The 18,582-nt window shown below is 37.2% G+C and overlaps 1 protein-coding gene across 1 annotated transcript in view; it reads left to right on the top strand.

Moving 5' to 3' along the window:
• LOC137278507 (serine-rich adhesin for platelets-like) overlaps positions 1-18,582 on the top strand; it is a 50,753-nt gene that overhangs the window by 8,205 nt on the left and 23,966 nt on the right. The window contains exon 2 of the mRNA XM_067810872.1: positions 2,406-2,715. Within this exon, the coding sequence (XP_067666973.1) occupies positions 2,406-2,715 (310 nt within the window). The remainder of the gene's footprint in view (positions 1-2,405; positions 2,716-18,582) is intronic.

Raw genomic sequence — 18,582 nt, 5'->3', positions numbered from 1 at the left:
GAGAAGTAAAGACCTAAAATCTGACAACAATACTGTAATATGGGAGTGGAGGACGGGAAGCCAAACCAGTCTGCTTTCAAAACACCATTAACCCAGTCACATGACTTACAATATATGCATATGAACCCATAACCTTCAGGAATCCATGTGACTAGTAATCTATGGAAGATACTGTATTTGCGAATGAGGATATATTTATGTTAAAATTGTTTTGTGTTAAAGCAACTTTTAAATGGTTTTACTGAATAGCTGACCTGTACAAGACAGGATATTTCTTAGATTCAGTCAGTAGATTAGTGACTAGTAATTGTTCCACTGTCTAAGGTGAATACTAGAAAAGTAGTTAAAACTAGCTTTTCATGCACTAGGGCACAATAAGCGTGTCAGAGAAATTTTAGGGTGATCATCATTCTGTATGAATCTGTGCCTTCATTTAATGCTTCCAATCAGAATGAAGAGCCTAACTGTTTTGATGCCTTTCTTGAGCATGTTAAACATGGAAATGAGTTTAGGGTCAATTATCAGTCTCAGGTCAAATTATCAGTGTCAGTTGGTTGGTTGACATGTTGTTGACTAGGGAATTTCGATAGGACATTTTGTCCACTTTGCCATTTAATGTGAGATTTAGATTTGATCATCTCTGTTAATTAAATGCTTCTGCTTGTCAGGGGACTGGTCTTTCACCATGACTGCTTTCTGCAGTAACATTTGTCCATTGACTAGTGATGTTTGAAAAAGTAAACATCTATTAGGCCTGTATTCATAGTGTTTCTGCAGGAAGGCACTTTTGTTGGCACAGTTACAATTTCCCATAATGAATTGTTTTGAATCAGACCTAAATCCTGAATAACAAGTGGTAAATTTAAAGGTTTGAAATTAGAAATTCAATATGGATGCCAGGTGGACAATCTGCTCAATCAAAATCTTCACAAACAAGGCATATGGGGCTGAATAATTTTTGTAGACATGCATGCTCATGTATTTCTTATTTCATCATGCTTTTTTTATTAAAAAAAACCCCCAAACACTTAAAGCAACATCTGACTGCTCTTTTGGCAGAAATATCAAAATGCCGGTATGGTTGTGTAAAATAGCCCAATCTGTCGAGTGTAGCTTTTTACATGTGTACATCAAGCATAGTAATATGGAGGAAGATTTAACCTACAATTCAAAGTGACTTCAAAACAAGGCAGTCTGGTTAGTGCTGTTCCGATTATTTGATTTAATCAGTGTCTAGACAGTAGACACCGAGATTGGGTAAACGTTCAAGATTTCTGAAGACTGATCTGATTTTAACTAAACAAGTTACCAAAATGTTGTAATGGCTTTGGTACTGTGTAATATGTCACTGTCTGGACATTGTACTTGGATGAATTTGAAGAGGTCCAGACTGAAGGGACTAGGTCAAGCTGCCCACTACCAGTCAAAACACTGGGTTGCCAGAATATTTAGCTTAGAACACATGCCTGCATAACGTTTCACAGAAACTGAAGGAAGCATTTTCCTTTTCAAAAATCCAGTTCCTCCTGCATTTTGAAGCAGCATGATTCTTACACACCCCTTTTAGACTAGAACTTGATCACCACTGACTGATGGGTTTGTGTAAAGAATAAAACACGCCTCCAAGGTTTTGGTAGCATATGCAAATGTAGGCCTGTTTCCTGACTCCAAGGGTTTTCATTGGCTACCAAAACCAAGGAGTGTTATATAGAACTTATGAACCGTCATGAAAGAAGAAACACTGGTATGTATTATTTTCAATTTGTGCAAATGTTTTGTGTACATGTAGTGAGCAGAACAATATTGATAGAACAGCCCGCAAATGATGGAACAGCAAATGACACTTGGATGCGACTGGCAGCCAACACTGTGCCTTGCATGCGCAATGCACAAGCTACCCAAGTCCTTTCTTGTGAGGAACACATGGTTCATACTGATAAATAATTTCTTCCTTTACGACGATCCTGTGTAGCCTCGTGGATAAAAACCGCTAAGCTAGAGAGGGAAGGTTGTATGTTCAAAACCATTTATCGCCGCTATATACTGGAAGTTTTCAATGATGTGATAGTTTACGAACAGCAATTTGTATTTATCATATATAATGGTGATGTCAAACCTAGGTTATGAAATGGTTGAAATTTAACCTGATATGAGGTTTCGAAACCTGGGTTTAGACATGATCCGTGCAAAGTTACAGCAGAGGTCTACCTGATTCTGAAAGGAACCTATGTTACTAGACAAAATCAGAGATACGTTTAAAACACTAGTTATCACGACTTTTAGTAACATGTCTTTTTGATTATCCTGTCTTTGCATATTGTTTCTGCTTTATTGATTATCTTGTCTTTGCTGACCATATTAAAATGCATACATCATCTTAAAGGGAATGTATTTTCTTCTTCCAGACCAACAAAAAGAAATATTTTGTGCTGCGGTCGACTAGTAGCAGTGGTCCTGCTAGGCTGGAATATTATGATTCTCAGAAAAAGTTCCTAAATGGACAACTTCCAAAGCGCTCCATACAACTGCACACACTTCTGAACATCAACAAGAAGTATGACAGTAAGCATAAATATGCCATTGCCCTGTACACCAAAGATGATTGTTTTTCTGTGATGGCGGATGATGAAAATGAGCAGGAGGACTGGTATGAGCTGTTGTTGGACTATCAGTGTGAATATCTGAGAGAAGGAGACAACAAGAGAGAACACTATGGTGAGTATAGACTCAAATGTGTTTAAAAATGTATATCAGTAGTTTCATCTGACTTAAAAAGTTTAAAATTTAGGGACCCTTTTACACTTCTTGCTTACAGGGACCTGTTGAGGTCTGGGTTAAATTGGTCTTCACTAACCCATGCTTGTCGCAAGAGGCGACTAACAGGATAGAATGGTCAGTTCACTGACTCTGTTGACACATGTCATCGGTTCCCATTTGTGCAGATCAATGCTCATGCTGTTGATCTCTGGATTGTCTGGTCCAGACTCTATTATCTACAGACCTCCACCATATGTCTGGTATATTGCTGAATGTGGCACAAAACTTCCCCGCACTCACTTGACAAGTGAGGGTTCCATAAATTGTTGAAATGGTGAACTGTATTGGTATGTACAAGTATATCTTCATGTAATTACACGGCCTCCTTTCACAAAGTTAACATAGTGTTACGACTGTTGTTAGTCTATGTTACAGTAAAGGAGGCATGACATTTGTAGCGCTGCACAATACCTCTATGAAACAGGGCTTAGAACCTTCAGGTTTGGTAGCAAGAATTTAAAATGTGGAATGTTAGTGTCATCTTCCTTTGTATGCAGTCATTTCTTATATGATTTTGCATGTTTTGTTACTGGATGCCCTTTTCTGTCCCCTGTAAATTCATGGATATGTACAATGTATAAATAATCAAATCATATTGGTGCTCAGAATTTAGTCTTGCTCCAAGACTGTACTAAATGTGAAGCCCACAGATGTATAATAATTCTCTTCCTTACAAAAGCAAGTCTAGATGAGCTTACAGTACAGCGACACCAGGGCCTAGATTTTCAAAGCCTTCTGACGCTAAGATAGTCATACGTCATGTGTCAATGCTAATATATGGCACTTATGACTAACATAGTGCTAAGAGTGCTCCAAGAATCTAGTCCCATCTGTTAAAGAGACGATGTGTTTTTTATTCATATTCTCCTAGAAAATATCATTTAAACTAGCAAGTCTACTCAGAACAGGGCCTGCAGAAATAAGGCTGGCTGAGAAATAAGGTTACGTTTTCCTTAGTCTGTAGCAATAATAACTGCCATTGATATGATTGTTAAGATTTTCCACATGGAAACATCCTTTCTGAATTTTATTGTCTTGGTCTTATGGACTTTTGCTAACTTTGATCCTTTATCCAGGATAGGTTTCAGTGTATCGTATATGGATGATACCTTGTACTCAACTTTCATATTGTGTGATTTCATAGGAAAAGGATTAAATCATATGAACACAAGAGCTTTCTTATGTATGGAATGTGTGATTCCATTCAAATCATTGGGGATCAGCCAGCCATACAACTGACAAGAATGTTACATTGCACATTTGTGACAGCAGAGTCATGGTAGTCTTGATGATGTATCGATCTTTCTGGTTCATGATATATACTGCTCAGTCAAGTTAAAGAAAGCTCACAAATGCAAAGTCTGTGTGTAACAGATTAGCAGAACATAGAACAATACCAATATTGGTTTCTTTCTCATTCAGATTTGAACACAGAATTTGGTAAAGAAATCTCTTTGTAAATGTGATGGGTCCATAGCAACACAAACCCACAAAAGGTTAGGAATTCCATATTATGACTTGATGTTTAACCCGGTTCCATTTGGTTCAACAGTTATATACATTAGTCAAAATGTGTGTATACGTGGTATTTGCTGTCAGCATAATAAGAACAAAAACATTGTTTTGCCATCACCGCCGAACTCATGACAAGCATGGGAAGGTAACTCTTTATGTAGACAGGTGTCATAATTCTTGGGACTAGCCAAACAAGCTACAGTCTGTCATGTGTCCATGGTTACTGTGTAAACTTTCATCAATATTAAGTTTGGGTCAGGAAAGGTCAACAAACAACTGTAGAATTACGTGTGATCACAAGACTTGTAACCATATTAACGGAACATTTTATTATTTCATGCCAGGTCAAAGGACAGTACAGATCTCAGTATGCCTTGTCCTACGTAAATGTTTTTTATCATTGTCACCGGCCAATAGCCTCCCTTTTTCAATAATGCAGGAAGGTGGTGTAGCCTACTTGTTAAAGCCTTTGCTTGTAAGGGCGAAGGCCTGGGTTTGATTGCCCCACATGGGTATAATTTGTGAAGCCTGTTTCTTTTGACCCCAACCATGATATTGCTGGAATATTGATAAAAGTGATGAAAAAAACATTCTCACTTATTCTCAGTGGTGCATGAGAATTTAAACTTAAGCAGCTAGGTAAAAAATGACAATGATATCAAAGTTGATGAGGATCTGGTTAGGTTGTTAAACTTAAGATGGTAAGATTGATGTTTATTAGGTTCTCTGTGATGCTTTCTGTTCATCAATTAGGACTGGTTAAAACCTGCCAGAACTGGTTTAGTTCATGTCAGTCAGTATTTATGACCAACAGTTCAAAGGTCACTGAAACAGTCATCAGATCTGTTTTCACAAAAACAAGTCATAACTTGTTGAAATATACACACACAGGTCAGACCAATCGTGTCAGTGAAAAACAGTTTCAGCCTGTGTAAACACTGTAAAAACATTTAATTGACAAAATTGCAAAAGACTCTAAAATATGGCCTTATCCTGAATGGAAACTGTTGACTAATAGGTACTACCTTTGGTTTTGGGATTGAATCCCTGTGTATTTGACTTTATGATTTTGTAAAATATTCCCAAAATATTTTCATACAAGTCATAGCTGATGCAATATGTTTTTCAAATAAGTAGTCTTTGATTCCAAATAACTCTCTGAATTCAAAAAAACAATTGAAGTTTTCTGAGTTAAACTTCAGTGGACAAAACTGTTCCTTAGTCTCTCACTGATTAACTGAGGACACCATCACAAAATATTCTTCAATAGTAATACTTAATCTAGAATAAATAATGGAATTATCTTATGAACAAGATATTTTCAAACTCAGCAAATAAAGAAACTGACTCCCAGTTGATCGGAGTGTAAATCACCATGACACCCACATCAATATAGACCCTGTGTGCTCAAGAAGAGTTCGTATTTGGTATTTGCAGACTTCCCGATGACTGTTGTATGAAACACTTCCATTTTATTTTACACTGACAGTTTCACGGAATGATGTTTCTGCAAATAGGTTGTTAAGTTAGCTGTCCTACCACTGCTCTTAAGGCAATAGACTTCAATGTCTGGTTCCTCAATGTTATCGTCTGTTCAAGTCAGAAGCGTGAAAATACTTTGTCTTTTTTATTTGAAATGACTGACCATACTGCCATCTTTGAGATTCAGATGTTGTTGAAAAAAGTGTAGGCAGACACATGCCCATAATGGAGGTATCTGAGAATTATCTTCGTATCTTCACAGATTTGCAGTTTGCAATTACGAAAACATTTCAAAGGTGTTTGGCAATTGCATAACTTTAACATGTGATAAAAATTACTTCATGAAGTCACCAACCTTTCAAACACAATATTGTGATACATACTGTGGAGAGAAGGACTCTCAAAAACCAGTATACATATAATGTTCCTTGACCGTGCAACCTTATTTGTTATTCTGGGATGGACAGGAATTTTATTCTATACTCTCAGAGCAACACATACATCACACCTCATACAGCAGCATACACGTGATCTGGGTTTTGCTCTACATTTCTACGGACTTTTACACCTACATGCTTCTTTTCTACACAACAGGAAATCTTTTGGATTGACAGTTAGATGGTTTCATGATTGCCTAAGGAATAGTTAAGAATAATTCACTGTGAATGGGGACAGACTTATTTTGTTACTCTGTTTTATATAATATCTAATACCCAATACAACAAAAGTGTTCATTTGCTAAACATGCTTAGAATATATATAAGTAATAAAACATAATATTACTTCTGTCACCTGTTACAAAGAAATATATGTGTCACAGCATTTTGTTTGTTTTGTGAGCTGTGTATGCAGTTGGCAAAATTTAAGGAAATAAGTGTTGAAGTGTGTCAACAAAATAATTTGTCTGGGTTCAAAATGACCTGTCTGGTAAGAATGTTAGTAACATGAAGCCAGACCAGGCCTTATTTAAGAAATATTGGAAGTCCCAGGGCTGTCTGGACTGTATCTAAAGTGATCATCTCCCCTTGTGCCAAACAGTGAAACAGTAGCTTGTTCATATCACTGTAAACTTCATTAAGTGTTGGAGAATAATGCCAACAGGCTCACTGAGTATTTAATCCATATTTATGCAGCAGTAGTGAGTGGATGCAGTAGTCCATTGTCATAAAAGCTGCAAACGCACAGTGAGAGTATTAGACCAAATAGACTAGTGGTTGATGATGTGAGCCTGCATTTTATTTCGTTTTGTAAATTGGTAAAATGTTCGAGAGCTTTTGTTGCATATTTGGATAGAATACTCAAAGTGATGTACTTGGAGTGTATGAGTGACTTGGCTTTTAGCAACCATTGAATCTGTTGAACAATGTTGCATCGCTTGAGGTGTATTTGAATGGAAATTTTACTATCCATGGACTCAAAATATAATAATGTATCAGCATTGTTAAAAAAATATGCGTAATTGTGTATTGTATTGAGAAAAATAAATTTATGCATAGGAAGGTTTTGTGTTATGATTTAAAACAAGATTCTTCTAAGCTGATCTAATGTATGGTTAGACAACCTCCCATTATGTACGGTTTATCGATCTACAGTATCGACCATTACGATTATACCTGGAAGTTAGAGCCAAGTGTTTCTCAATGTTTCTTGTGGGTAGAACTGTATAAACTGTTTAAAGTACTGATATACTTACTGCAAGAGTCCTCTAATATGGATTTGTTGATCATACCCAGTGACTGCCTGATGGGGTATCACCTTGCAGCTGATGTTTGTTGCTCACTCTTTCTAAGCAAATGTTCAGTAACCATGGCAATTGGTGTTCCTGGCCTTGCCAATATTATTTATGGGCCGATATGGTTTAATGTAACAACATTCATTCACTCATTGAAAAGGTACATTGTCTTAACAGTTAATGTGTAAGTCATGGGGTCAAGGTCATTCACCTTATTTTAGCAGCTGAAAATTTGGTTAATAACACCTCTAATTTTTCAAACTGAGAATACAAATTTTATCACAATGATTATCTTTCACTGAAATGAAACTGTAAGCTGGTAACAGTGTTATATGCTGGACACTGAATCACAATGATGAACTGTGCTGGAGAAGAATTGCCGAGTTGCAGGTTTCTTCGACAGATTGGTCTGCAGCTCAAACCTGCATCACAAAGTGTTGAGAAAGCTGAAAAGTGTAGACTTATTGAGATTATAGGTGTTCTTCCATCATAGAAACATGAAGTGTTTGACAATTTATATGTTTCCTGTCTTCCGATAATCTGAAACTTCTTAAGCATTTGAAGAAAAATTGCTCAAATAATTTTGCTATTCATCATTTGTTAATACATAAACATTAATCACATGTATCTGACATGCAGTGTGATGCCAGAATGGCAGTATCTCAAGGCCAGTTATTGATCTTTCATTTTAACAGACTGACACACTAACTGACTGTATGACTGATGATTGAAAGAGCCTTTCATAAATGTGGCTGAAATACTCATCCCATAACTGATAGACTCTTATAATACAGAGAACAGGAGCTTTAAAAGGTGAAGTGCTGAGCATATCATGACTTCTTTGATTGGCATTCTAGAAGTTGGATAGATGATGATGAAGACTATTTTTCTGGATATACAACTTCTGTACTCTGTATAGGTGATGTTTCATTTGCTTGACAATGGCATTAGAATCTATGTTGAAACGCTGCCTATACAGAAAAAAAGTCCTCATTCTTGAGCATCTAATGGTTTCTACTCACTCACTCACTCACTCACTCACTCACTCACTCACTCACTCACTCCAAAGATAAAATATTGTTAGTTGTCTGATCTAGCCTTTGACTTTTCAATTCGGAAGGTTCGAGGTCACTCACCTGGCTCCCACCTATGATTTGACCTTTCCTGTTTCCGTCTGTGCTATTCAGGGTATTGTCAATGTTTCCTGTGTCTCATCAGAAGACAGGGGGCTGGACAGAAGGGGAGGGGTAGGATGCAGTTCTTTATGAGGTAATAGATACTTTGTCCTTGAAATTTATGTTGTTTACGTGTTTGCCACGCAATGTCTGTCTTGTGTGCCCTGCACCTCATTTTATCGGCGGGATCTCGGTGACCTGCTGTGGTCCTTTACAAGACGTCAGTGTTTTTCATAAGCTTACACAAAGATGGCATACATTCATGTTCATATTCACTGAACTGGAAGGTAGATATCCCAAATATTGTGGCTATTATAGGCTGGAAATATGGAACATATGACTGTCATCAGATCCCGGGAGTCTTAAGTTTACTGGCTTTGTCAGAAACAGTAATGATCCTCACTAACAAGTGTGAAATATTTTTTTGCTTGTCATTTAATTGATGACAATTTCAGGAAACTGCAGAAATAGTTTTGCACCTTGCATCATTTCAGTAAGGACCCAAATGAGCCATGAACATGGTCAGTGCAGTGTAAAGGTGATATGGAGTGGACAGTGGGTTCAGGTGGATGTTGACATGAGCATGTAAAACCTACAGCCTTCTAAACTTCCAACTAAAACCTACAGCCTTCTAAACTTCCAACTAAAACCCACAGCCTTCTAAACTTCCAACTAAAACCTACAGCCTTCTAAACCTCCAACTAAAACCTACAGCCTTCTAAACTTCCAACTAAAACCCACAGCCTTCTGAACTTCCAACTAAAACCTACAGCCTTCTGAACTTCCAACTAAAACCCACAGCCTTCTAAACTTCCATCTAAAACCCACAGCCTTCTAAACTTAAAAGTTTTTACACTCTAACCTAGAAGTGTTCTGGAGCCCTTGAGGGCGAAAATGTTTTGAGACTTCCAGTCTAGACATGGTTCTCTGCATTAGTTTTATAGACCAAAGAGACTCTTCAATTTTCAGGTGTAAGTTACCAGTGTTTACCTTTAGGTTTATCCTGATGATGTCATGATATTGAGATGAAAACACTGCAGCATGTGATGGTAAGGAAGGAAACAATCAAGTCTTGTTTAGAAGCATGGCATTATATCCATCCAGTATCTCACAGCTTGGAGGGCTTTTCTTCACCTGAACATGTCCGACAGTTTAGTACAGAAATATGTGGAGGAAATCCTGCTGTTACCTAAGAATTGACGTAAAGTTTAAGAATAAGAACTGGTAGTAGTCACTTAACCAATGTCAGTCTGTCTCATGATGATGGTATCTAGAAGGCTGATATTTTTCCGACTTGTCTAGGTAATACATAAGGATACGTTGAGCACTGACCTGACGATTTTCCCATAATAGCATGAGTGCTGCCCCCTTTACTTGTCATTGTGAGTGAAAGGACTCGTGATCAGTTGTAGTGTGATGAATGAAGCGTGAGAGTCTTATGAGTAAGGCATGTTCAGCTATGCGTGGAATCAATTTCATTGTCATGCACTCATGTACTAGCCTACATCTGCTCTACCTTGCACAAACCAAATGGATTTGCTTATTGCCATGCACAGCATACTCCTCGTAAACATGTTCTGTGGGCCAGTCCAAATTATCCTTGTTTGCCATTGAGATGTTTTCACTCTTTGAGATGGTTAAAATGGTTACCTGTAGAGACTATTTTACACTGTTGATGTTCTGGAGTCAGTTTTTGGTGCATTTTTTCAAGAACTTGTGTGTTGTGATGTGTGTACTTGAGTATCATGTCTTTGCATGTGGGTGAATGGGTAAATTCACAGCCATAAATTAATCCATCTGAAAGCTGATGATAAAAGAATATGCTCCTCTTTCTCTCCTTGATCAAGTTGCAAGATGACAATTACCCGTAACTTAAAACTTCATGATAAGGTTCAAACACGATTCATATTGTGATACCCTATCTAAGATACAATACATATCCAGATGAGGGAGTGAGTTTGGCATATTGCAGCATTATCTGCAATAGAAATAGGTACAATAGAAATGTGCACACATGGTACCCATGTGGGGAATCAAACCCGGGTCTTAAGCATGATGAGCAAATGCTTTAACCCCCTGGATGCCACAGGGACATATATGTCCCTCCTCTTCACCCCTCACTTTGAAGTCGAATAAAATTCTAAATATACCACGCATATATAAATACTTCACAGTTTTGAATTCTGCGGAAAATTCCCAGTTTCTTGATACCATCCACTATTATCTCAGACCAAGCGAAAGTGCTTAAAATCGCCTTTCAAAATAGGCTTCTTCGTAAATGTCGCCATTTTTCAAACTGTACAAAATCGAGATTCACAGCGTTATTTGCAGTATGTTTTGAAATGTGAAAATCGGATAATTACTGGGAGTAATGAATTTCAAAAATAGCATATTAATGATCACTGATATCAAGTTTTCATGTAACTCGGAATGATAATTCTGAAACGTCACCGATGTACCCAGAATCGGTTGGGATGTTTTCGAAAATACACTTACACGAACGCCGAAGTGCGCTTTCCGCCATATTGGATAGTGTTTACTAAATCACGTTTCGAGAAGGCCGGTATTGAGAAGCCCATTACATCATGTATACTTCATAGTTAGCTGCGACAAATGCATCATTGAATTCCCCATATATCTTAGAATCAAATTACAAATGGTCTTTGTCACCAATACCAACTGTCTAGACAAAACGAAACGAAATATACTTTGTATGAAAACGAACGCTGTGCTCGAAAGACAGCGCTTGACTGAAATGTAAACAAAGAAAAAATCCAATTTTACACTGCGTAGCATTTTCGGAAATTTCCTAACATCCAGCCCTCTAATCATTGCTTACAATAGCTCAATACGCTTAGTATATTCAGGGGAAGAGTATCGTGGCAAAAAATAGCAAATTGAAAATAGATACAATGAAATAATTTGGTAATTCATAAGAAACTGTCAAACTTTTAGTGCAGCGTGACGCCATGACTGACGCAAAATCACGCAGAACGACAACGGTACTTATCGGCATATCTGGCTTCTTCCGTCATTTACAATGTAAACGATAAGAACAAATCACAATACACAGATAGTCAGAATAATTCTGATTACTTACATCTCACATTTATATACAAAAGATCCCTGAATCAAGCAAAATGTCGTCGCAAAATCCTGTGTACCCTTCTCAGCGAAGCCGCCATTTTGAAAGAAATCGGTCATCGGTAGTGATGTCATACGTCAACTTTGTTGCACATATTAGGCAATTTCTTTGAGGTGAAGGTCGGTTGAACAAGAGTAAACACAATGCCTGTACCATTCCGATTGCACTTTTAGTATTGTGATGTATATTTTGCGCATCGTTCAGATATTTTTTCATGAAACTGATTTCAGTATCTACGTATATCCATGTTCAACACCATATCATGTGTGGATATAAGGTATCCGTTTTTATTCTTTGAAAGCTTTTGATTGTTTGAATAATATTTACATGGGAAACTGTCTAAGTAAGTGTATTATACCACATTTTAAGCCTCTACACAAGTGTTGGAAGATCACACGCAGCCATTACTGCAACATGTGCTTTAGTTCCCGTGATGTGCAATATTCAATACGTTGGGACAAATATTGCAGTTTCATATGAACAGGTTAATAAACAACGATTTAATTCCAACTTATAAGTAAAACGGATAATATTAATGAAAATGATTTGTACATTTTATCAAATGTAGGGGCACACATACTACTATTTAAAGGAATTGTCTTGTTCATTGTATTGGTTCGTGTCGTTTTTATAGACAAAACTATTATCAATATTAATTGACCAGGTGCGAGTTTGTCAAAACGTTTCATGATTCATTATCATTGTTTTTCGATAATAAAGTCAATTCAAATGCGATTAAAATATATCTGATGGCAGAATGTCTAACTCAAACAATATTTATACGGAAATTGTTAAAAATATATACATCAGGTCAAGTCTTAATTTGGACAAGCATTACGTCCATTTTCTAATACTTCTTTACTGAAACATCGATCTCTTTGTACCTTTCATTGCATACTTATGAAGGGAATTGATTTCATAATCATGAGAAGAAAAGTCTTTTTCCTAAATGAATACTCAATGAACATTCAGGTGTTGTGAAATTTTCATTTATGCTAAATTGATGTTAGGCAGGTGCGCGTGTTGCTCACAATAAGATATGTAGTAAAACCGTGTAATTGTTGATATATTCAGGACACTATTTCAGTGATAATACCATTCATTTTATATTTTGGCTGAAAAGTGTTGAATTCTGACACAGAAGCCGAAATCTTTTACACATTGAGTGGAAATTAGGTTAGATATATACTAATCAGCAACCAGAGTAGTCTTTTTCCGACGTCACAAAATGCACAAAACATGCTGTGACGTCAACTAAAATGTCGCATTATTTTCAGTTATTTCATTACGTTTGAAAATGTGGCTGTTACTCCGTTAATAATGATGGAAAATTAATAAAAATACATATACACAAACAGGAGAATATGGGAATCTAAGAACTAAAATATATATCGGATAGGGACATCCAAATCGCTATTGCCTGATTTTTGATGTAGTACACTTGCATCTTTTCTTACAAATTGTGAAACTACCAAAAGGTATCCTCTCACATTGGGGAAATTTGTGTTGGAATAGTTTGGTTCACTGTGAACAAAACATCACGAAAATATACTGTCCATATCCATAGCAAATTCTCTCCATGTGATCGGAGTTACATTGACCTAATGTAAACCATAGCTGAGTTATGCCCCCTTATCTTTATACGTGCATGACCTCTCTGTCGACGTTTGACGTCATAGTAGAAAATCGATTTTTGACATTTATTGCGGGTCATTTTTGATTTTGTGAGTATGACGTTATGCATTAGCACATACATCCATTTCATATACACTTATGTCGTTCAGATATCAAACTGTATTTTCTTCGCTGACACTTCCCGTAAAGATGCCAAATTAAAAAAATCGTAGCAGAGTGCTTTTATTGGTGCATGATAAAAAACTGAGAAATTTACTGTTTTTGAACACACACAAAAGTTTTGGACAACTTTTAGCAGTGTCTCTTTCTCAAACCCCTGAGGTAGCCGCAATTATATTTATACCAACGGATAGGAAATCAAATATCCTACATGTCTGTGCAATTTCATAGCCGTACGCAGATCCAGGACCACGCGAGCGCAAATCTCGCACAACGTTCACTTTTCAAACTTTATGAAAATGTGCGCCTGAAAAAAAACTCGGCATCCAGGGGGTTAACCACTAAGGGACCCCATATTCCCTATATAACCACGTGCATAATTTGTGTTTGTTCTCATGCTATGTTAGTATGTGAGTGAAATATATTTGACTTATCCGAATCAGTAGGTCAGCTTTATTACTTTCTAATATTATATAAAGTAGTTAATTCCCTGTTTAGACATCCCCCCACAAAATATATGTTAATATGACTGAAAGGATCTACATGTGACACTGTATGAGTTGACACTATGAATCAATTCAGGATTAACAGGTGAATCTATATCAGCGTAAGAAACTCCAACAAAATTCAGCCAGATGAAGGGGCTGGTTAGATGTAAAACTTACCAGCCCTGACCTAAACTCACCTGCCCACAAAATATTTTCATGTACATGTTTAAATCATAACCTGACCGCCAATCAGGTGAACTTGAGAATCTGTCAGTTCATGTTGAAAATACTACACCTGTCTCGGGCAATTGGGCAGGCAGGTATTTCAAACGCTGTCAGTATGTTTGTAAGAGTATACCCATATCATAGTGTTTGAGAATTCTCAGTGTATTGCTGCATTGGTGAATTATCACATCCCTTCTCAAGTTTAATATGTTTCAATACCATTATTGGACCAATTGACCCGTGATGGTCAAGGGCTAAAATAGGTCTTCAGCAACCCATGCTTGTCATATAAGGCGACTATGCTTGTCGTAAGAGGCGACTAACGGGATCGGGTGGTCAACCTCGCTGACTTTGTTGACACATGTCATCGGTTCCCAATTGTGTAGATCGATGCTCATGCTTTTGATCACTGTATTGTATGATCCAGACTCAGTTATTTCCAGACTGCCGCGATATAGCTGGAATATTCTGAGTGCGGTGTAAAACTGACCTCACTCACTCACTCACTGGACCACTTACATGTACTGCCTGTCAGGTAAGGACTGTGGAGTACGCTTGAGGTTGACGCCTGCCAGGCCAAAACTCAGGTTTGATTCTCCATATGGCTACTATGTGTGAAGACTTTCTCAGTGTCTTCACCAATTTGATGGGATATTTTCAGTCAGACTCTACCTGTGGATCAAAATGTCAGATTTTCTAGCTAATGATATTCACATCCAATGCACAAATCTGTTATTAAAAAACAACAGATCACTCAAGATTTTCAAAACAATTTATGCTCAAATTATTCAGATTTAGTGAGTATACTTCATACACCAGAATGGTCTTCACACATTCTATGTATCAAGTGAAGTGTGAAGAAAAATGGATTGAAAATATATGCCATTATCAACCATAGTAACAAACATCACAGTTTGGCAAAATGTGCCATATAACATACTGAAGTCAAACTGTTATTCTATTGCTTATGGATGTAGAAACAGTCATTTGTTATTCGATGACACTGTCCAACGCTGCTTAACCCTGACAGGTCATATAGATCATTATCTGGTAGCATGTTTGTCATGTTCAAGCCCAGACCAGATGTTGCTTGAAGCTCTTATGGGATCCATGCAATGTCCCTGCTCCAAGCTGATAACATACGACCTTCACCTTGCTAGTTATCCTGTTTGGCAACGTTTTCCAATCTGCTTGATAAAGAAACCTGTCCAAGAAATAAGTCACTTGGTTACATATTAGTATCACTGTCAGTAGGTTATTTTCATTCATTGTGCTGATCTGATTTCTAGAAATAGTTGCGTGTTTACTGAGAGTATAGTTAGCCTTGAGTTGTTTATCTACAAATATCGCATGTGTTATGGTACTGGTCTAACATGGAAGGAATCAATACTGCCTTAAATAGAAACACCTTATCAACCCCAATTTGAAAGTAAGCTGCCATGGTTGATCTCCTCCTTGTGATGTCTGAGGGCATGTCAGAGTGGTGCTTTCAGGCGTACTGTGTAATAATAACATGTTATTGCAGGGGAATGAAAGCTGTACTGTGCAGTGTTTGCAGATGCATAGCTGCTGGCATGTGATGAGCAATTACTGGCATGGCTGCCCTTGGTGGGAATGTTGTTGATGAAGGGCTGACGTGTGTTGAAAGCAGTGGTAGGAATATCAGAAGCATTAAATACTTGAAACTACAAACACATGCACAGTTCATGTAAAGCATGCTAGCGTTTTCATGATCGGGTATATGTCTTCAACATTACTGTGTTCTTTGTTGTGTTCATTTCAGTGACAATGCACTAGATATTTACAGTAGTATTTTATTGTGATACAGAAATGCAGTTTGTGTTTTGTCATGTTTTTGTTGGTGTTTTATGGACAAGTGACTGGATTTCACATTTTAATTAATGGTTAAGTTGAAGAAAGTTATTCTTCATTAATGCCAGAACCATAGTGGTCCTTTTGTCCAATTTCATTATCACTGAAGTTTATGATGGAAGTATTGCTTACTTTTTATAAAGAACATGGTTACCATGGTTATTTGCCAAGAATATATTTTGACCTGCTCAGAACTTGATACATGGTAGAAATTTCCAACTTGGAATTGCCTCATTTATGTTGTAACAAACGTGGAACAGTCTAGGGGATAAAGCAATGCCAAAGACCCTGGTTTAATTCCCCACATGGATACAATGTGTGAAACCTATTTCTAATGTCCCTTGAAATGATATTACTGATCACTCACTGGACCACTTACATGTACTGCCTGTCAGGTAAGGACTGTGGAGTACGCTTGAGGTTGACGCCTGCCAGGCCAAAACTCAGGTTTGATTCTCCATATGGCTACTATGTGTGAAGACTTTCTCAGTGTCTTCACCAATTTGATGGGATATTTTCAGTCAGACTCTACCTGTGGATCAAAATGTCAGATTTTCTAGCTAATGATATTCACATCCAATGCACAAATCTGTTATTAAAAAACAACAGATCACTCAAGATTTTCAAAACAATTTATGCTCAAATTATTCAGATTTAGTGAGTATACTTCATACACCAGAATGGTCTTCACACATTCTATGTATCAAGTGAAGTGTGAAGAAAAATGGATTGAAAATATATGCCATTATCAACCATAGTAACAAACATCACAGTTTGGCAAAATGTGCCATATAACATACTGAAGTCAAACTGTTATTCTATTGCTTATGGATGTAGAAACAGTCATTTGTTATTCGATGACACTGTCCAACGCTGCTTAACCCTGACAGGTCATATAGATCATTATCTGGTAGCATGTTTGTCATGTTCAAGCCCAGACCAGATGTTGCTTGAAGCTCTTATGGGATCCATGCAATGTCCCTGCTCCAAGCTGATAACATACGACCTTCACCTTGCTAGTTATCCTGTTTGGCAACGTTTTCCAATCTGCTTGATAAAGAAACCTGTCCAAGAAATAAGTCACTTGGTTACATATTAGTATCACTGTCAGTAGGTTATTTTCATTCATTGTGCTGATCTGATTTCTAGAAATAGTTGCGTGTTTACTGAGAGTATAGTTAGCCTTGAGTTGTTTATCTACAAATATCGCATGTGTTATGGTACTGGTCTAACATGGAAGGAATCAATACTGCCTTAAATAGAAACACCTTATCAACCCCAATTTGAAAGTAAGCTGCCATGGTTGATCTCCTCCTTGTGATGTCTGAGGGCATGTCAGAGTGGTGCTTTCAGGCGTACTGTGTAATAATAACATGTTATTGCAGGGGAATGAAAGCTGTACTGTGCAGTGTTTGCAGATGCATAGCTGCTGGCATGTGATGAGCAATTACTGGCATGGCTGCCCTTGGTGGGAATGTTGTTGATGAAGGGCTGACGTGTGTTGAAAGCAGTGGTAGGAATATCAGAAGCATTAAATACTTGAAACTACAAACACATGCACAGTTCATGTAAAGCATGCTAGCGTTTTCATGATCGGGTATATGTCTTCAACATTACTGTGTTCTTTGTTGTGTTCATTTCAGTGACAATGCACTAGATATTTACAGTAGTATTTTATTGTGATACAGAAATGCAGTTTGTGTTTTGTCATGTTTTTGTTGGTGTTTTATGGACAAGTGACTGGATTTCACATTTTAATTAATGGTTAAGTTGAAGAAAGTTATTCTTCATTAATGCCAGAACCATAGTGGTCCTTTTGTCCAATTTCATTATCACTGAAGTTTATGATGGAAGTATTGCTTACTTTTTATAAAGAACATGGTTACCATGGTTATTTGCCAAGAATATATTTTGACCTGCTCAGAACTTGATACATGGTAGAAATTTCCAACTTGGAATTGCCTCATTTATGTTGTAACAAACGTGGAACAGTCTAGGGGATAAAGCAATGCCAAAGACCCTGGTTTAATTCCCCACATGGATACAATGTGTGAAACCTATTTCTAATGTCCCTTGAAATGATATTACTGGAATATTGCTGAAAGTTGTGCAAAACTCTCATATAGAAACAGACAGAGATAAATATTTGCCTCTTTCCAAGTTCAGGGTCTGTCAGTTACCATTTTTATGGATGAAGGACTTGCACATGGAGTTCACATGATTGCAGCTATAGCATGCTTCACTTGATTTCCAAGAATTCTACTGTTATGTCATTGCATATTTACAAGCCTGAACTAGAGTCTTTGAAGGACATTTAGAAGTGATAAACATAAAGAC

Source organism: Haliotis asinina, chromosome 3, assembly GCF_037392515.1.
Source record: "Haliotis asinina isolate JCU_RB_2024 chromosome 3, JCU_Hal_asi_v2, whole genome shotgun sequence".
Taxonomy (NCBI): Eukaryota; Metazoa; Mollusca; class Gastropoda; order Lepetellida; family Haliotidae; genus Haliotis; species Haliotis asinina.
Note: the sequence above shows the minus strand (reverse complement) of the source record. Positions and strands in the feature narration are given on the sequence as shown.